At 45.9% G+C, this 21,065-nt stretch overlaps 1 protein-coding gene across 1 annotated transcript; it reads left to right on the top strand.

Moving 5' to 3' along the window:
* LOC129327128 (zinc finger protein 436-like) lies at positions 1–19,130 on the top strand. Its single transcript, XM_054975584.1, has 9 exons — positions 1–218; positions 342–420; positions 3,143–4,078; positions 5,310–5,439; positions 6,014–6,084; positions 7,410–7,536; positions 8,797–8,889; positions 9,769–9,900; positions 11,970–19,130. Exons 3-9 carry the CDS (start codon positions 3,320–3,322, stop codon positions 13,064–13,066), a joined length of 2,409 nt encoding a protein of 802 aa, XP_054831559.1. The 5' UTR covers positions 1–218; positions 342–420; positions 3,143–3,319; the 3' UTR covers positions 13,067–19,130.
* The last annotated feature ends 1,935 nt before the right edge of the window (positions 19,131–21,065 follow it).

The raw sequence follows: 21,065 nt of genomic DNA, 5'->3' as shown, positions 1-21,065 counted from the left end.
GCCGGATTCCCACGAGACGTCGGGGCGTGGCTTGCGGGGGGAGCTGAGCGACGAGAAAGGGCGTCGTTTGCAAACGGGGGCCAAAGGGAGGGAGACAGACGAGAGCGAGCGGGCAGGCATTCTTCCAGCTCGATCCCCCCCACCCCCATCATAATTTTGGATGTTATTCCAGCGTAAACGTTTGGGGATCTAGGAAGATCTACTCCGTTGTGTGCAACGTAAGTCGATATGTAAAGCTTGATGGATAAATTGCAAACCCGCGTTTTCTTCTCCAGACTCTTATTTGTCTGGATTGTCTGCCCACATCCCCGTCCCCGACTCACGTGGGTGTTTCGTTTCAGGCGGGTAACCGTGTTGGTCCGCAGTCGAAGAGCAAGATCCAGGCCCGATAGCGCCCTAAAGACCCGCTAGATTTCCAAGGTATGAAGAGTCAAAGCTCTCATTATCAGATACGAGGAATGGAAAAAGGAAGGGGTCTTTGTGCTTTGGAGCATACTGTATTTTAGATTTTTAGTTTATTATATTTGCTATACTGCTGTATGGCTGTGCCTTACGATGACTATGGAAGTGATGATCCCATAAAATTGGGATTAAACAACACAGAATTGAAGCTGGGTAAAAAGTGGGAGAGTCATACAGCTTTGTGTGAAATGTGGGGTGCAAGGGAGAGCACACAAGACACCTAACTTGGTTCTGAAAGGCTTTTGTTTTTTCAAAGCTCTTTGAGAATTGGATACATTTATGGTCCACCTGTGGCTTTTAGCGGTGCTGCTGAAATGGAGCCTCCATGTTCAGAGGCAGTCGGGCTGTGAATAATGGTTGTAGGGCAGCATCAGGGCTGCCAAGAGTCACCATGAGCCCCTGGATAAAGATTTCATCAGATCAAACCCAAATATCATTGGCTTGCTGTTACCATGAAGAGAATAATAATAGTTCTTTAGGTAAGGAACATTAAAGGAAAAGGGACATGATTATCAAAGAGCAGATTTTACTTAACTTCTTTACACAGTGCTCAAAGCAATAAGGTATTGGTGGTGGCGACCCGTTCTTTCGGCCCTGTTCTTTCTTAGTTTCTGTCAGGCTGTCTTGCTGTGTCTTGTCTCTCTCTCGCTCACCCATCTTGCTTAGGAAAAGAAGGGAGATGATGATTAGCGCTAATAGGTACATTGTTTTTCCGCAACTGGCACCTGTGGGCACCATGGCACCCACAGTTGTGTTGCTTGGCAACCACTTTCTTCTTCCCCAAAAGTATCTCTTCTCTACAACAAAGAATGGCTTTCCCTGCACCTTTACGAGCAGGTGCTTTAAAACAACCCAGGAGGTGCCTCCTTGGCGCATGCAGGGAGCACTCATACAGACCAATGGGAACAGCAGAAAAAGATTGCAGTGTGTACTTGCAGGGGGAAAAAGAAAAAAAACAACAAGCAAGCAGAATCAGTAAGACTCCCCAGCCAAGGGACCTAGCTAGAACACTGCTATGTGCTATATATTAAACGTGCGTGAGGCACAAGTTACTGCTGGGAATAAGCCCCACTGAATATAGTGAGACACAAGACCTAAAGATGCTTAATGGGGAAGGAAAATAGGAACATGTGGAAAGTCCGTCTTATCCTCCAAGGGGAAGAGACAGGGGCTCAGAGTTCCCAGACCGTGGTGTCTTCCTGCACCTGCATGAACTTTAGAAAGCAACTCTAGTCCCGGGATGCTGTAATACAGCTGGCTTCAGCTCTCCCTCCCCTCCTTTCCCCTTCCCCTGCTGGAGGGGGTTTCCCTTCTGTTGTGGGAAAAGGGCAACTCCAGGGAATGTGGGGAAAACCACCATCTGAAAGTGCTGCTACTGCTGCAAGGAATTGTTGGCTCAGCAGCAATGGGGAGAAATGCAGGGAATTCTTGCTTGTGTGGAAGACCTGCCCAGTAGCAGTAACTGTTGATAATGTAATCCCAAATAGTTCAGCTAAGCTAGTTAACAGCTGTTGTTACGTCCTACAGAGGGTATGTCAGACCTGTAGTCTACAATAGTTTATACTGGGGGCGACTTGTTTGTCTTCAAGGTGCCATTTGACTCCTGCATAGTTGTGCTGCCGCAAACTAATTCCTCTTGGATTGTTTTATTTTAGGCTGGCTTTAGCTGATGTTGTTTCATTTGGCCATTGTCTTTAATGTTTCAGTAGGAAAACTGGGTTTTTAAAAATAAAAACATACAAAAATGAATATTCCATTTTTATTGCAGAACATTAAAGAATATATATCTAATCCCACCTCTGACTTTATCATTCCGTACCATTACAAACTCTAGCCATTTCTTGATGAATTTATCTGATTATTTTTTCACATGAACATTCTTGAGACTTACACATTGGCAGGGCTTTTTTTCAGCAGGAACGCGGTGGAAGGGAGTTCTGGAACCTCTTGAAAATGGTCACATGGCTGGTGGCCCCGCCCCCTGATCTCCAGACAGAGGGGAATTTAGATTGCCCTCCACATGTGGAGGGCAATCTAAACTCTCCTCTGTCTGGAGATCAGGGGGCGGGGCCACCAGCCATGTGACCATTTTCTCCCGGGGGGGGGGCAACCCACTGAGTTCCACCACCTCTTTTCCCAGAAAAAAGCCCTGCACATTGGTATGTTAATTGAGACATGAATGCTATTTTCCCCATTTTCAAAATCCAGTTATTTATGGGAGGTGCCTGTTGTGATTTCCATTGGGAAGTGATACTCTATCCTGTAGTTGTCAATGCGCTATTACTTTCCTATCTGAGGCTAAGACACATTCTGCTAGATAATAGAGCAATGTAACTAATAGGCTCTTGTGGCAAATTGTCCCCTGTAAGATCATAAATAATGTTGTTTTTATTCTGTTTTTATTTGAAACCATTTATAATTGCCCCCCAGTCCCAGTTAGACTTTTATTTTATCATATTTATAGGCCTCCTCATAGTGGATCACAGAGCTATTTGAAAAATTATAAATTATTATAAAATAAAAAATGAAATATTTAAAAGAAATTTATAATATTAAAATGAATAAATACCAATAGCTGTCAGCATTAGGTTCTAGTGATTATTGTGAGTGTTTTGTATGGAGACTTTAGCTAGCAAATAAGTTCAGTGAATAAGTGAATGGATGTTTTCTTTTTCTTCAGGGAGAAGCCCTTTCCGTGGGTCTCGAATGCATCCAGCCCCTGTGTTAATGACGTCTAGCGTAATCTTTTGCATCCAAGCCTCTTTTGAATGACCCTATGTTTTTGTGTCTAAAGCCAAAAGCGACATTTTTTCTCTGCAAAAAGAGGCACTAATCCAGCCCCTTCAAGGTTGAAGTCATGTCTGGAGAAGGAGTGGCAGTTGTGGACCTCCCATTTGAAAATATCTTTGCTCACGAGTTGCCAGTGGGAATTAAGATGGAAGAGGTGGATCTCACAAGCGAGGAAGGACTGAGAAGGGAGAAGGCCACACATTTTGATGACGACGAGACCGCCAAAGGGATCCCCGAAAGGATAGCACCACAGCTAGTTAAACAGGAACCGGAAGAAAGGTTGGCCCAGCATTGGGAAACCCAGTGGCAGGAATTCCTGAGAGCATTGCAACCCCATCATGCAGGGTGTGGTAACCCAGAGGCGCTGCGGGTTGATAAGATTGTTGATGAGTTATCCTTGGTCACCTTGGAGAAAGACACTGACACTGGCCAGTGTCCCACAGTGGATGAGGGAGCCCAAATCTCCTTAGACCATGAGAGAGTCTTGGATGACAGAGATAGCAAGAAAGCAAAGGACTGTGTGCTTGGAGGTGACAGTAACATCAGTGCTGAGATCCAGCGCAAGCGGTTCAGGCATTTCTGCTACCGAGAGACTGAGGGACCTCGAGAGGTTTGCAGTCAACTCCGGGAGCTCTGTCATCGCTGGCTGAAGCCTGAGAGATGCACCAAGGAACAGATCCTGGAGCTGCTGATCCTGGAGCAGTTCCTGACTGTCCTACCTCAGGAAATGCAGAGCTGGGTCCGGGAATGTGGGCCAGACACCTGCAGCCAGGCAGTGGCCTTGGCAGAAGATTTCCTCCTGAGTCAAGAGGAGCATTGGGAACAGGTGAGGGCATTAAATATCTGGGGGGGGGAAACGACACTGGGATGGCCAGTCCTCCCATTATAGCAGAAGACCTCCCAGCCTGGACCCCCCATTTCTTGTGACAGGTTGGTGTGTGGAAAATGGGGAGTGGTCTTTGATGTCACTTCCAGCACAAACCAGAAATGATGTCATTTTGTTGGCGAGATGCTCCAAAACGATGTGATTTAAGCATAGGGTGAATCCTAGAGTGTTGCCTTGACACGATGATGTCACTTCCAGTTTTGAACAGGAAGTGATGCCACATATTAGCACAATGCTAATTATCCTTGCCACCAGCACCCCTGATTCTCCTGCTGGGCTGCCAGCTACAGCTACAGTTAAGCTCGCTGTGTACTCCTTGGAGACATTTCTGTCACTTCAGACCAGGCCCTCAGAAATATTATTTGTCATAGATTTCTGATTGCTGTAACAACCCTGGGCTTGTCCAGTATCTGGTCAGCCTAGCTCAGTATTGTCTTCTCTGATAGGGAATGCTGCTGAAGGTTCTCAGACAAAGAAATGTCTTTTTCAGTGCCTGAGATCTTTTAATTTTGGAGACTGAAGCTGGGGCTCTCTGCTTGCAAAGCCACTGAGGGCCTAACAATACACTGTATATGGGTCTGCCTGGTGTCTTGTCAGCTAGGCACAGGGCCCAATTTGAACTAGAATTGTGGCGTTTAGGGAGAAAGGGCTTATGACCAGAAACAGTCCCAAGGAGCTGTTATTTGCCCCTTTGGAGAGAAATTTACTTGTGCTGATTAGCTACATGCAAGGTTCTCCAGTAGGGCTAAAAATTATTCCTTGATAGAACTTGGGGCGGATCCATAAACAATATTTGGAGCATTTACGCCACGAGAGAAGGGTCTGACGACTATTTGAAGCTGCCTTGTACTGAGTTGGCCCAGTGGTCTTTCCAGCCCCCATATGCTTAATCTGACTGGAATCAGCTCTCCAGGGTCTCAGGCAGAAAAGGGCCTTTCCTCAGCACATGCTGTGTAGGAGGGGTTGAACCTGGGACCTTCTGCTTATAAACAAAAGCTATATCCCCTGAGCTGCTGGTTCAAGACTTAACGGCTTTTGGTAAGTCATCTTGGCCAAGCTTTTGGGAAGATACCTTATCAGTCTTCAGAGGGTAGAAATTCTTACCTCTCCCAGAGGAAATGGAGACTTTTCCCTTTTGGTGCCCCCCTTCAGATCCTCTGTACTTTTTTAGGTGCTTCTTGGGTCACCTGAGCAGGAGGCAGCTGCTGTGGGTTCACCATCTTCTGCTATCAAACCAGGTCCACTCTGCAAAGGAGTCAAAGAGGAAGAGGACGAGGAAGACCCCAGCCTGTTCAGTAAAGGTTTGCGTTGGGCAGGATGTACCAGTGTTTCCTGCTCCCGTTGAATCTTCTGCCCTAAGACATTGCCATCTTATCAACGTAATTCTATCTACCCTTTTTTGTGCAAAATACCCAAATGATGAAATTCTGCAAACCTCTCATAGTTGTGTGTGTGTGCATGTTTCTGTGTAATATATTTTTGTACCTGATTCCCCTCTTTTCCCACACACACCTCCTTTCAGAACCTAACCCTTAGCCAGAAAAAAAACCAGGGTCAAACTGACCAAAGAAATTGGGGCGGAGGTATTTTTACCACCATTGCCTTGAAAACAAAAACAAAATTGGTGAAAAATTGACAAAATTATCTTTCTTTGCTGTTGTTCTATTACTGCCAAAAGGAAAAGTGTACTAAAGAGTTGTGATTCCTCCCCTCCCCACCCCCACGGAATCTGGCACAGTGCAACCCCACCAAGATTTTTATTTCTGTGGCTTGCATTGGGGTCACTTTGACCCCCATATCAGTTTAGTGAAATACTTTGGGGAGGGGGTGTTCAGGGAAAGACTAACTTCATTATTATCTTTCTCTCCCTGGTAGTCAATGGAACAACACCCCTGAGACTAGGTTCTAGTTCGTCTCCTCACTGTGCTGCTCTGGATCCAGCTGAGGTAAGGGCTGGGGTGGGGGAGGGGGAGGAGGTTGCTAAGGAGGTATAAGTGGGATGGTTGGTGATGAAGCTGGAAGTCTCTGGGTGATGGGGGGGGGGGAGTGCTGTCTTGGTGTTCTAAGACAGTGGTTTCCATCCTGTGGGGCATGGTGCCCCACCTGTTGGATTGTGAACCACTGTAGAGCCACCATTTTAATTTTGCTGCTTGTTGGACCTCGCACCCCAAGCATGCTGGGAGGAGTAGCTGGACAACAGGGTGAGATCACTTGGGGATGGAGAGAGTCTGACCTTTGGTCCTGACCTTGGGTTGTTCCTCATAAGGGTTTCCAATCCCCAGCTCTCTTGGTCTGCTCCCCCCGTCCAGGTCTTGACAACAATAAGGTTGTATTATGTCTCCCCCCCCCCCGCTTCCTGTCAGGTAACCATGGTGTCACCTGACTTCCTGGCACATGCTAGTGGCTCAGGTATTCTTATGCATCTGTCTCGGGGGTTAAAGGTGGAATCCTGGGTCTGAAACGATTTGAAGACGATTGCCAAGGAGACAAAATGGTTCTGCATGGAAAGATAATCATCACCACTTAGCATTTATATAACACTTCAGATATTGAGAATACTTTGTATACTTTTTCTAACCCATACAACAACCCTGTGAGGTAGGCTGGTAATATTACCCCTGTATTACAAGTGGGAAGGGGGCTGAGACTGAGACACTGACTTGACTTAGGCTACCTAGTGAATATGGGTGGAGATGAGATTTCAGCCAGGGATTTTGTGATTCATTGCGCAGTCTTTTAGCCACTTATTTTTCAGATGCAAATTCTTGAATGCTGCAAGAAAAACAACAATAATAAAATAATATGCAAATAGTGTGTTCAAACTGCTACACCCATTTTAGCAATCCTTACTTATTCCTTACATCAGGAAAATGAGCCCAGGACACTCTCGATCCACATATGGATTTTTTATAAAAAACCAAAGAGATGGGAGCAGAAATCCAGTGTTGTCACCTGGCTTGATTCTGAGCAGAGATTTGAACCCAATGCCCCATTGACTTTGCTTTTGTGTTTCCCAGTGGCTGTCCACTGTTGGAAACAGGATGCTGTCCTGCAGGGACCGTTGGCCTACTCTAACTGCATTGCCTGGGGGCCCCTCAGTGTATTCATGTCTGGGTAAAAGTGGAGAGGGGGGATCTTCTTGCGCATATTCTTCGCAACAGGACTGCATCACTATCGCACCCTAAGTAAAAGCACATGACTGCTGAAGAAGGTGGATTCTCACATCATGCCTGGGCAGGCCAGGAGGAAGTAACAGTTTCTCTGTTTTCAGGGCCTGGTGAGTTTTGAGGAGGTAGCCGTTTGCTTCTGTGAGGAGGAATGGGCTGTGCTGGGTCAAGGCCAGAGAACTCTGTACAGGGAAGTCATGATGGAGAACTATGAAAATGTGGGTGCTCTGGGTAAGGATCCCTCTACCCTTGCTTGACAGGTACTGAAGGAGGAAATTCATTGTGGCTTTCTCAGCGTTTTACCTATTGTGAAGTGTGAATCGTAGACATGATCATCCCCACAGAGGAGAGAAGTTCTTCACCCAGTCTTGATAACGGCAGTCAGGGACCTCTAGTTTGTATCTGTCCCCTCCTCCAAAGACTGTAGAGCAGTGTGCATTGTTCTTCCCCTCCTCCATTTTATCCCGGAAATGGGTTTGGTTGAGAGAGAGAGAGACTGGCTCAAGGTCATTCCGTCAGCTTCATGGCAGAGTGAGGATTTGAACCTGGGTCTTCCCAATTTCAGTCTGATACACTAACTGCTACATTACAGTGGAAATCATAAAGGACCTGATTGGCCTTTTGGGTTGCCCTTCTGTTGAGGAAGGCAACAGAAGAAAAAAGGCTGGGGGTATAGTCAATGGCCTAGTTCTCATTGAGGAGGTTGATCTACACCTGGCTGTACCCTTCAGAGGGGAGGGGAGGATGGGTCTGAATACACCTCTGTCCAAAAATAGTTTCCTCTACACAGAAAGGTTCTAGCCTAGCTTTCTCCTTGATATCCTAATTCTCTATGTACAGGGAATTTGGTGTGGGTGGGGGAGGATATGGAAGAATATTCAGTTGTCTGCCGTCTCAAACAGTACAGCAAAGACATGGGCTTCACACCTCTGTACGGGCTAACTGAACATTGTTTACTGGCCTGTCCAGGATCCTGTTGATCAGGCATGCTTTTGGACTTGCATGTTTGGAACTTGATTCTCAGAGCAGAACCACAAGTGACAAAAGGCACAGATTGGACACTTGTCAGCTTCCCTCAAGTTTTGATGGGAAATGTAGGCATCCTGGTCTTGCAGCTTGGCTCTCCGACTGCTGTCCAATGGACTTTTCAACTGTCACTTGTCCAACATTCCGCCAAGCTGCCTACATTTCCCGCCAAAACTTGAGGGAAGCTGGCAAGTGTCCAATCTGTGCCTTTTGTCACTTGTGGTTCTGCTCACAGGTGATTTAGATCTGGAGTGCATCACATGAGGATAGGGGGCTTAATCCCCCCCCCCATTTCCAGGCCTGAAGTGAGCCCCTGGGAATCAGGTTTTGAGCAGTGAACTCCCAGCATATGTTTGCCTGATAGGATGCGAGGTGGACCCACGTGGTTGGATCTTGATGTCTATCCTGTTTTCGTATTTGAAAGTGTCAGGCTTATCTCTTTGTGTTTTGTTTCCTCCTGTAAAGGATTTTGGGTTCCCAAACCTGATCTCATCTCTTGGCTGGAAGAAGGAGGAGATGCGTTCCTCCATGATTCCAAGGAAATGGAAAGTTTTTCAGGTAGGTTAAATCACATGTGAGAAATCTGGAGTCTTCTCCAAGGGCTTGTGGTTTTTTGTTTCATGCCTGTGATAATCGACCTTTTCAGTTTTGAAGAGAGCTGAGCTGAAAGATCTCGATGCTGTTCTACAACCTTTGTGTCCAAATGCGCATGATGCATGCAAGCACATACACACCCACTCGGCAGTTTTTCAGTGACGCATTTCACATGTCTTCAGAAGGGTTTGTTTGTTCACATACTGCCCTTGCTGAACTGACGTCATTTATTCCCAGTGATCGAATCGCTGGGAATTCCCAAAGTCAAATCTGATTAGCTATGTAGTGTTGTGACATCATCTAGTGTCAGTCTGTGATCTTTGATTGGTCAGGATGACCCATGTGACTGACTAAGGAAGCTCTGTCCTTAGTTGGCTTCATTTGTTTTCAGTGATATAATTGCCTTGCTGTACTGATTGCCTCTGTAGCATTGTGAATGACAGCCCAGCTACTACATGACATATGGTTGAAAAATCTACCAAGGAAAGTGTTTCTTTACTCAATGCATGGGGGAAGGCCAGGGAACTCATCTCCCCATCTTGCTCCTGAGACATCCCAAAAATCAGGGCAACCTGGCCTTGCTACTGCTGTAAGGCTCCTTATATAACCACTTCCCTTCCAGCCATTGTCCATGCAGTTTTTTCAGTCTTGCTTCTGCAACCATGATGACTAGAAACATCTCTGTCACTTCTTTAAAGAAGGAAATTCAGACTTTTGGGTTTGCTGGATTTAGCATCCAGTATCTCATTCTTGGATTGTACAATTTGATGACGCACTCATAGATTGTGGACTCAGAAGAGAGAGGCTGTAATTTTCCAGGTTTGTCTCTTTATCTCTTGACAGATGATGCCACTGTGAGTGGGGTCAAAGAAGAAGACCTGAAGCTAGATATCTCTAGACCAGAAGAGTCATTGGAGATTTTCCCAGGAAGATTCCAAGAGGATGTTTCTTTGCCAACTCTGCAGCACTGTGAGAGTGAGTGGCCCATTCCAGAGAGGGGCCATGGTGAAGAAGTCCCTGCTTTAGGGACATCAGAAGAGCCTGTCTCACACAATGGCCAACCAGTTACTCTGGGGGCATAGAGACAGAGGCCTTCCCTGAAGCTGCCTCCTAGCACTGGTATTCAGAGGTCTGCAGCCTCTGTATATGGAGGTTCTTTCCAATCACCATAGCTACTAGCCACTGATAGGCCTCTCCTCTATGAACATGTCTGTGAATGCAGAAGGTCCCAGATTCTGTCTCTGACAGCTCCATTTAAAAGGATCTGGGACAAGAGAGCTAGGAAAGAATCCCTGGAGCAGCTTGAGCTAGTTGAATTAGATAATTCTGGAAGATTAGATGGATCCGTGGGCTACTGCAAAGCAGTTGGATGTATTGCTGGACAAAAATAAATAGATGTAGGGTAGGTGTTGGTCAGCGACATTTATTTACCTGGCTTGAAATTCTGCCAAGGAAAACATTCAGGTGATGCATAATTGAAAGCAAGTGTGATTCAGTGGTTGGACTATATTTAGGATCAGGGAAGCCCAGGTTCAGATTCTCACTTTGCCATAGTGACCTTGTTCCAGTCAAATGCTCTCAGCCTAGCCTACCTCTTAGGGTTGTTGTTGTGGGGATAAATTGGAGGAGAGGAGAACAACGTGAGCCTTTTTGTAGTCCATACTGGGGATAAAGGTTACGCAGACAAGGCGGGTGGAAGATATCCCTGCCTTTACAAAAGAAAGGGATTTAAGAACTTCCCTGAACCAAGGTGGGGTAGCAGGTAGAACGCTGGACTAGGATCAAGGAGATCTGGTTTGAATCCCTGATCCACCATGGTAGGTCACTAGGTGACTTTGGGTCAGTCACTCACTCTCCACCTAACCTCCCTTACAGGGTTGTTTGTGAGGATAAAATGGAAGAAGAAAATATTAGCTGCTTTGGGTCCCCATTGGAGAGAAACAGTGGACATAAATGAAGCAAATAAATAAATATTACGTTCTAAACTTTGCAGTTGGTGGTGTTTACCCACTAGGTTGGGGAGAATCCTCAAGTCACTGTAATTCTTGTTTTGTTTTTTAATTTTACAGCTAAATAAAATGTCACCCAAGTTTTCAAGAGGGGATGGTGGGAGGAAAAGATGTTTCAGGGCATGATGGAAAAATCCCATAGCCTGTACGCTTTGAATATTTGTCCTAAGAGAGAGAACATGTGTATTATGCACATGAGATTAAGAAAGACAGCACTAGGTCCAAAACATTTCAAGTTGCTTCAGGCACTAAGACAATGAATGCCTCTCCTCCCTGTCAAAATAATTTAGTAATTTGGATCTGTTTCCAGAGCTATGGCACTGTTGACTAGATGATGTCGTGGTGATGGTTACTGGCTTTAGAAAGCTTTTTAAAAAGGGCTAGGCATGTTGAACACATAGGAAGCTACCTAATACCAAATCAGACCCTTGGTCCATCAAGGTCAGTATAATCTACTAGATTGGCAGCAGCTTTCCTGGATCTTAGAGGTCTTTCACATCACCTACAGCCAGGGCGCTCTCTCTTTTTTTTAATCCAGAGATGCTGGGATTGAACCAGGGACTTTCTGCATGCTAAGCAGATGCTCTACCATTGAGCCATGGTCCTTGTTCATGGGGGGTAGACCTATCAATGGCTTTTAGTCATAAGAGATAAATGGAGGCTCCAAAGCAGAATTCCGCTGAGTACCACAGCACAGAAAATAGAGGTGAATTGGCTGCTACAGGCACCGGGACTTTTCCTGGCAGGCTCATGACCTGGGCTGGGTCAGCTGAGTGGCACAGAAAGGTTGCACAATGCTAGGTGGGCAAGGAGTTGGCTCTTTCTCCCTTCTTCTGCTGGGAGGGTAGGACTGGAGCAGGGCCTTTTCCAGGGCCTTCCCCCCCCCCCCACTCCCTGTGGTGTACCTGGCTGCAAAAAACAGCAAGGAGAAGGTCTCCCAACATCTCAGTGATCCTTTCTGCTAACTATTTCCTGTTTTTTCCTCTCCTTTATGTGAAATGACTCCTGTCCATTTCTGTCTCTCATCCCAACAAGGCGATGGCATGGCCAGTGAGAATGAGGACGAGATGACTAATCAGGATGGCTCTGAGTCAGCAGGGTTGCTGGGGACCTTAATAGGAGGATCCCGAAGGGACACTTCTGTGAAGTCAGAACCTTGCGATCAGGGCTACGAGTCTGACAGGCAGCAGCGGTACCAGGCCGTGAAGATGTGGGGTATATCCATCCAGAAACTGGAGAACATCACAGCGGAGACCCTTGGCGTCATTCAGATGGGGGAGGAGAGCCACATGTGCCGCAAGTGCGGGCAGACATTTGAACACCAGTCGGGACTTATCGTGCACCAAATGATCCATACAGCAGAGAGGCCCTATGAGTGTCTCGAGTGTGGGAAAAGCTTCTGCCAGAGGGAGAACCTGCTTGCACACCAGAGGATCCACTTGGGGGAGAGACCTTATGAATGCCTCCAATGCGGGAAACACTTCAGCACCAGGTCCCATCTCATTACCCACCAGAGAATCCACACAGGTGAGAAGCCTTACGAATGCCTTCACTGTGCGAAAAGCTTCAGCAACAAGTCATCCCTGGTGACCCACCAGAGGATACACACTGGAGAGAAGCCTTATGAGTGCCTGGAGTGTGGCAAAAGCTTTTGCCAGAGCGGCCAGCTGATCAGGCACCAGAGAATCCACACAGGGGAGAAGCCCTACGCCTGCCCCCAGTGTGGGAAATGCTTCTGCCAGAGAGGACAGTTGATCAGACACCAGAGGATGCACACGGGGGAGAAACCTTATGAATGCCTTCAGTGTGGGAAGAACTTCAGCAGGAAATCGTACCTTGACATTCACCTCCGCATGCATACGGGAGAGAAGCCCTATGGGTGCCTGGAGTGTGGGAAAAACTTCTGTCAGAGTGCCCAACTGATCCGGCATCAAAGAATCCACACAGGTGAAAAGCCTTTCACGTGCTCTGAGTGTGGAAAAAGCTTCTTCCAGAAAGAGAAGCTGGTGAGGCATCAGAGGACCCACGTGGAAGCAAAACCCTATGAATGCTCTGTGTGTCAAAAAACCTTCCTGCGGAAAGACAAGCTCATTCATCACCAGAAAGCTCATATGGGACTTGAGACATTATGAATTGTTCCTTTTTTTTCAGTCTTGCAAGTTTTGTAAAACTTAATCTCGTCCTTCACTTGAGAAACATTAGAAGGTTCTTGTGGTAACTTGGGCCATTCCAAATAAAAGAAAAATGATACCAGATTGAAGTAGAAGAATTGACTGTTTTCAGCAGTAGACAGCCAGGTGCCTCCATAAATTCCCAAGCAGAGCAGGAAAACAATGGCTATCGCCTTTCTATTGGGTTGGAGAATATTCTGTTACATCTCAAACGTAACTTGTTTGATAATCTACGTATATGAGGAAATCTTGTCCTTGTTCTTTTCTAAATCAGTGTGGGATTAGGGCTGTTCTTTCTTACTAAAATTTAAAGAAACAGAAGCATTTTACAAATCATTCTTGAGACTCCCAGTAATTACAAACATGACATCCTGTGATTCTTTGTAGGCAATCCGCTGCAGGGTGAAAACATAAACTAGAGATCACTCTCCAGCATCCTGCAGTTAGTTGGTCTGTCTTAGCGTCACTTGTATATATTAATCCATTCCAACACAATAATTGTGCCAGCTTTCAAATGCAGGAATAACTTCCTAGAGGTCTTCCATGTCTTTAAGCGCTAACTGGTGCTGTGACAAGACTTTGCCTGATCAGTATAGAAGGTCTTGAATGGAAAAGATAGGTTTTCAAGAAGATGATTTGCTAGTTGGCTGAAATTTGGAATGTTTCATTTAATGCCATTTGGTAGTCTCGCCACTGCTAGCCCTGCCTCCATTTCCACTCCTGGTGCCAATCCCACTGCTGACACCACTCCTTATTCTTCAACTGACATAATCATAATCCAAGCTTCTATGGCTGTGTGTTCAAACAGTGGTGGCCCTGGCGCTTTCAGAATTGATTGGAAGGTGTGGGAGCAAGCACACAAATCTGATAGATCACTGTTTTGACAAAGAATTAAAATCAGTTTGAAGCTGTAGCTCTTGACTCAAACTCAGCTAGCACAGGAGGAGGAGTGAACTTTTTAGAACGATTGCTCTCTGTGGATTCATGTGCTCCCACAACTGTTCTCTTAGGCCTAAAATTGAGAGAGTGGAATGGATATCTCTTATCTGTAACCCAAGGATACCACATCAGAAATTGTGAAAGCCATGTGTGTGTAAAGTGTTGTCAAGCTGCACCCCCCTTATGGTTTCAAGGCAAAAGACATTCAGAGGTGGTTTGTTATTTCCTGCCACAGCATAGCAACCCTGGACTTCCTTGGTGGTTTTCCATCCAAGTACCAACCATGGCCAACGCTGCTTAGCTTCCAACATCTGGATTGCAGAAAACACAGCTTGAGGTCCTACATGACGAAGAGAGCTTTGACTCTTGAAAGCTCATACCATGGAAATCTAGTTAGTCTTTAGGGTGCTATTGGACCTGAATCTTGTTCTTCGACTGCAAATCAGCAAGACTACCTACCTGAAACTACCCACGTAATATCCGTTTTCTTAATCTTGTGATTGGTTTTTGAGAGGTAGCATTTGCCATAATTCCTGAACACTGTGAATAGCAGAAAATCGTAAGATCTCCCCCCACACCTGGTCGTTATACTTCCTTGATGCAGCAAATGGCACCCTGGCCGCACGGTGCTGGTACTATCTATATCTACAGCCAGGCATCTGGAGGAGGAAAGACCTGTTTGAACTGAGGCAGCAGATGGTATGCAGCAGACCCTGCCAGGCTTCACTGCAAAACCAGGAGCCTTCAGAATTGAGGAAAGCACAACAACGTATCAGGTGCCAGCACAGCTCAGTTTTTTGCAGTTGGAGGAGCGGTGCACAGGTGCCATGTAGTGTGTGAGGAGAGTGCATGCTGAAGGGAAGTGCCGGGACCTGGGAATGAACAAAAGGAGCCATTCTGAAGCACTTTGGCTAGCATGCTTGATCAAGGGGGCGTATCATCCCCATCTCTGTTTCTGTATATATTTACTAAGGGATATATTCTGTACAATGAACCCACTGTGTCTATGGTTCTGTCTACACTGTAGCTATCTTCATAGGGAGAGCGTGAATGCTTCCAGTCACTGATAACTTTTCTTCTTTCTCCAACCTTAAGTGGTGAAAATTGGGGTTTTGCAGTGCGCCTCTGCCCTCCAGCCACAAAATTGCGCCAGTCCCTTATGAAAAAGGATGTATTTTTCACGCTCATGTGCATGACAACCCACGAGTGGACTGGGAAGTGAAAACAGAGGAGGCCAAGATGAGCAACCTTTGTGGTGCTACAGGCTAGCACTGCAGGGCCACTCGGCAAAGCGGGGCTGCAATGGACATTAGCTCACTTGCTGCATTGACCGCCCCACCCCCACCAAAAAAACCTTGAAGCAGTGCAGGAGACAGATGGTGAACTGACACAAACTGCCATGGCCGCTAAAGAGTACAGGTGAAGTGTCCCCTTAGGCTAGGGCAGAGTTGCTGGCGATTGCCTCTGCTTGCTCCTGGCTACCGACAGCCCTCTAGATTTCCATGTAAGTTAAATGGCAAGTCTGCCCCTTTGACAACCCCACAACTTAAGCAGAGCTTTTCCTGCTCCATTTTGGGATTGTGTAGTATTGGAATGGCATTCCTTCCTTTTTTGGGTCGAATTTTGTGAGCATATCTGACCGTTTTTGGTCTCCCTCCTTAACTCCCATCTGATTAGAATTCTACGCCGTACTACGTTCATGGTGTGTGACATGGACATAGTTCCTTATAAAAGTGGGAGAAACTGAGGTAGCCGGTATAATGAGCTCACACCTTTGGAAACACTGCCCACATTATGGAATGCACAGATGTCAGGGCAGGGTTGTTCAATTGCCTACTGCTGTTTCCCCTTAACTGCAGTTTCCTCCAGGCAGCAAGTCAGAAACTTCTCCCAAGACAGGAGTAACTCAGATGTTCATTCATCCTGTACCACAAACGGAGTTGAACTGGGTCAGCAGAAAGGTTCTTGATGACAAGCAGTAGTCTCTGATTCTGTCATACTTTAGACAAGCCATAAAAATCTCCCTCCAGCCAGCCTGGTGTCATTTGAGTTCTGATGCTGGGTGAGTGCCAAAATCATAGCTCAGGATACAAGAAGCATATTTAAAGATACTAATCCTTTCATTTCCAGCACTCCACCATCACCTGTTTAGGCTACAGATTAGTCTGGAAAAGAAAAGATGTTCCCAGTTGATAAAAAAGTTCAGCTGAGATTGGAAAAGCTCTTTTGGATGTCTAGGAATAATGGCACATCCAAAAGATTACTGACTCTTTCCCCCCCATATGTCATATCAATAGGTCCTTTTGAAAATGCCCTCAGTTTCAAAAGCAGTTTGCTAGGTAGCAGTGGGCTCATGCTAAGAAATATGAACTGAAGGATCCTTTGGGATCCTGACTTGCATCAATACTTCCTTATCAAATGAGGCCACAGTATTTTAGACCAGCTACATTTTTTTAGACTAAGCCCCCCAGTGTGGTGCCTATGGGTACTATAGTGCCTGCTGATTAGAGATGGGCACGAACCAAAATACGAACCAAAGTTCGTGACGAACTAAGCCAGTTCGTGGTTCGTGAACCAGTGGTTCGTCAGAGCCCATTTCAGATGAACTGCAATAAACTTTAGGCTGGTTCGTTTGGTTCAGTTTTTGGTTTGTCACTGCAGACAGCCTGGTGCCGATCAATCAGTTTCCTAAGATGGACTTCCTGCAGACCTTCTGCTGACCCGGAAGTGGCTTTCTGCTGGCCCAGAAGTGACAATTTGCTGACCTGGATTTGCTGATCTGTGACGATTTCATGAACCAAAAGAACTGGTTCGTAAACTAAGGCAGGTTCGTGAAAGTTTGTAGTTCATGAAATGCGACGAACCACGAACCCCACGGGTTTTTTCCGGTTCGTGCCCATCTCTGCTGCTGATATCATTTCTGTTATAAACCAAGTGTTTTTAGAAAGTGTGAGGGACCAAATGGGGCTTTTGTCCAGCAAAGTTTCTGACTGGTCACTGGAGACCTGGATAGCTGTGCAGATCTTGAAAAATGTTGCTTTGGCAGCAACTGCCATCACAACACAAGGATCTTCATTGTGTGACTGATGGTGTGTATGCAAGAAAATATTTTTAAATGATATGTTCATTTTAAAAAGTATCCTGTTAAAAAAAGTATCCTGCTAAAATATTGAGAGTAACTATTAGAGTTCTGCATGATCTCACTTCCTGACATTTTGTGGTTGGCTCCGCCTCCTGCAGCAGCCATTTTGTGGCTTCATTCACCGTCTTGTGTCAGAATTCTAAAGGTGCCCACAGGCTCAGAAAGGTTTCAGAGGCCTGATTTAGACAACCTGTTTCATTCCGCAATCAAAAGTTTAGCATTGGGGCTTTATGTGGGGAATGATCTTCTGATTTCCTTATGAATCTAAAGTTGATTGTCAAACTGAGCCCCTTTCAGACATGTTTGTTCCACCAGTGTTCACTTTGGGTGAATATAAAAAACAGTTGCTTGTTGAGCAAGAACTGGTTGGCTAAAATGGCCTACTTCATTCACTTAGTAAAAGCTGATCAGATAGCAAGTCTGAGTCACAGGATGGGATGCAGCTTCCTGTACTCGAGGACTTCAATCTCTTCACCCCATGTGCTCTACATACTGTTCTTTCCACTGCCGGGCATCCTAAATGGTCTCAGCACTTCCAGCAGTGAGATTATGCAACTGCCAGGAATTCTCTATGATCCTCTGATGCTGCCCAGTGAATCAGCCCAAAGTGGGTTGATGGAAAGGGGGCATTACATTGAATTGGGGAGCTGAACGGAAGGGCAGCATTTTGCCTCTGAGGAACTGTGTTTCAAGGGGAAAGGATGGTGGCTATTGCTATGTTGCTGCAATTTTTTTCAATTGAAGCAAAAAAGTTGAAACCTTCCACTGTGATTGTTGAAAGATTGTTTGAGCTCTTTGTCAAAACCAAGCCTATGACTACCATCTCCTTGCTTGTCAAACTGGGCCTGTCGTTACTGGTTCCTTGCTAATGCTTGACTTTGTAATTACCATTCGCTTCCTTGTCAAAATCCATATATAAGGAAGGCTAGTAATTTTTTAATCTTAATTTGTACCCACTTTTTCTCAGTGGAGATCCATAGAGGCATACATCGTTCTCCTTTCTTCCATTTTATCTTCCCAATAACCCTGTAAGGTAGGTTAGGCTGAGCCTGATGGCCCAAGGTCATCCAACAAGCTTCTGTGGCAGAATGGGGCTTCAAATCTGGGTCTCCCAGAGCCTCATCTGACATTTTAACCCCTGAACCCCACTGGTGGTGGTGGTTCCTTGTCCGTTTGTTGATAAAACGGGGCCTGTAACAAACCATATAGAATAGTTTGGGATCCTTGTCCACAAATCTAAGGTTCCAGCAGATGGGTTCTGAATCTATACAAGTTTGGTAAATATTGGGCATGGGCCGGAAGAAGAATCAAGAAATTATAATGGGACCGTACCAAGGTTTTTTCTTGCCTGAGGTGGAGAAACCAAACAACACCTGCTCTTTCACTCTAAGTAGCAGGGGGTACAATCCTGCTGTGCCATGCCTTTCAGTAAGGCTTGGACAGAACTTCCTCTGGCTTGTGCCAGAGGAATTGGATCTTAGATCTTTTGGTGTCTTGTCCTCCCCCTCACCAACCATTTAGCTTTTAGTGCCTGAGGCGATTTCTTCCTTTTGGCTCACAGCCTCTGCTTCTGGAAACGCTGCCCATTTTACAAAAGGGAAGGCTATATCCAGATCTCTGTGTTAGCGGTTTCTGATTTGCCACTAGATCTTATTAATAGACGTGATTAGCAATGTGCCTTGTTCTTAATTCTGCTTTTGAATTGGTGTTGAGGTCTGATTCCAGCTAAGAATGGATTCCCCCACCCCACAAACACCAGTAAAGCCGTTCCATCTGTTTCTCCCCTCACCCCATTATGGGAAGCCCTAGATGAGCAATATCAGATGCGCACATTGTAATGAAGTAAAATGTTGTTCTGCTTTGATCAGTGTTTGTTTGTGACATTTGTTTAGTGACTTGCCACCATTATGGCATTTGATGCCCTTGGTATTTTCTTCAATAAATGATCTGAACTTTAAAAAATGATCCAGTGTTGAAATATGGGATGGGTGCTTTTCATTATTGGACTGGAGAACGATCGAACTTTTATTTTTTTAAAAAGAGAGCGCTAAATATTTCATTTTATGCCTTGCCTTTCTCCCCAGTGGTGATCTAAATCAGCTTACGTTACTCTCCATTCCTCCATTTTCTCATTATAACATCCCTGTGATGTAGGTTAGGTACAGAATGTTTGATTGGCACAAGATCACCCAGCAAGCTTCCATGGCAGAGTGGGGATTTGAATTTGGGTCTCCCAGATCCTACTGTAATCACTATACCACGTTGGCTCTTTAATAAGAGTCCTACTGAAACTAAATCAAAAAGAATACTAACACGGCTAACTCCTCTGGATCTACTGAAACTAGGTTTCAAAAGGAAATGTCTCCCCAAAAGTTGTTGGTGGTTGATGTACTGTCAGTTTAGCCAAACTCACAGACTTCCTTACGTTTCTGGGCCTGGCATCCTCTCCCATTGACCATAACAGGAGCAAACCCTGTCCCTTTTTTTGAAAACTCAACTCCCAGCAGTGTTTGTTTTCCAAAGTAAAGAGCCAACACTGACTTTCCTGTACTGTCTCAGCACAGGAGAGCCTTCAGAAAAGCCCCAGAGGCCTCCTTCCTTCTGCAAGCAGCATGCACCCAGAAGACTCTGCCCTCATGGTAGAAGGATGCTCGGCATCACCCAATATTTTCCTATTGGCCCTGTGGTAACTCTTTCTCAGAACTCCAAATGCGCTGGTACACTCGATAAGGTTGCAAGGCTCTGGTTTAGAGTCCCTGCTCTGCTTCCAGTCTGTTCCTTGCACACCTAGATTGCGCAGTTATTATTTTTTGTGCAGTTATTTGCACAGTTATTATTATTGCACAGTTATTCTTCTTTGCACAGTTATTACCAGTCTAAGAATTAAAAAACAAACCACCCTTTGGAATTGCAACACATCCTCCCCTCATGCCAATCCCTCTTCATCTGTTGATTTGTCATTTGGGGAGGTAAAGCTAGAAGAGGCATAGGGTCTGTTCCATTTTGGAGAAGGTATGGGGTGGGATTAAAAGTGGCTTAGTTGCCCCTGAGGTGATAATTCTGTGTCTTCTTGACCCTACTGTTTCAGGATGTCTCGGGGACGTGATGGTAGTTTCATATATATATGGCGGAAGTTAGGACAGAACTCTTGCTGCTGCCGGTTAAGAGTAGACTGTACTGATGTTCATGAACCAGTGGAACCTCTGAGACACTTCTCAGGTGAGAAGAAATGTTAGATCTATGTCCATCCACAGCTGTAGAGTCATATACATACACTAGCAACAAGGCCCATTGTGGGAAAAATACAGCTCTAGAAAGGGGAGAGCAAGCGGGCAGGCATTGTTTCCTCCTCCATGACTGATCCTGGCTGGATGAAGTGGGGGGGGCGGGCATTGCCTCCTGCTCCATGCCTGCTCCCAGCTGGGAGAAGGTGGGGGGCGGCGGTCATTGCCACTTCCTCCGCTCCTGATCCTGGCCTGGGCTTCCCACTGTGGCACACACTCTGGAGGGTCAGGCTGCCTTGCCTGGGCTTCCCTCTGCAGCAGCGCCCTCTGCTGGTGCACCAGGATAGGAAGTGAGTCGTCTGGAATATGCTTACTCTTTTATATAGTAAGATGAATGCAGAGTGACTCATGACACAACTGAGCAAACTGATCTGCCTTTGAAGTGATTCAGGAGTTTGCTCTGGAGGTGATGGATTGCTGAGGGCCCACTTGCCCTGGCAGATGGTTGCCTGATTGAGAGAGAAATGTGCCTGTGATCCTGCCTTAAAGAGTTCAGTAAGTGTCTGAAGAGAAACCACATAACAGAGTGGGCATGGCTCACTGGCAGAGCACTTGGTTGGTGTGCAGAAGGTCCCAGATTCAATCCCTGGCATCA

This window comes from Eublepharis macularius, chromosome 4 (genome assembly GCF_028583425.1).
Source record: "Eublepharis macularius isolate TG4126 chromosome 4, MPM_Emac_v1.0, whole genome shotgun sequence".
Classification (NCBI taxonomy): Eukaryota; Metazoa; Chordata; class Lepidosauria; order Squamata; family Eublepharidae; genus Eublepharis; species Eublepharis macularius.
Note: the sequence above shows the minus strand (reverse complement) of the source record. Positions and strands in the feature narration are given on the sequence as shown.

Coding starts and splice junctions, on each gene's coding strand:
- LOC129327128 (XM_054975584.1), top strand. CDS start 3,320: ATGTCTGGAGAAGGAGTGGCAGTTGTGGACCTCCCATTTGAAAATATC. Junction 6,085..7,409: donor CTGCTCTGGATCCAGCTGAG/GTAAGGGCTGGG, acceptor CTCTGTTTTCAG/GGCCTGGTGAGTTTTGAGGA. Junction 8,890..9,768: donor GGAAATGGAAAGTTTTTCAG/GTAGGTTAAATC, acceptor ATCTCTTGACAG/ATGATGCCACTGTGAGTGGG.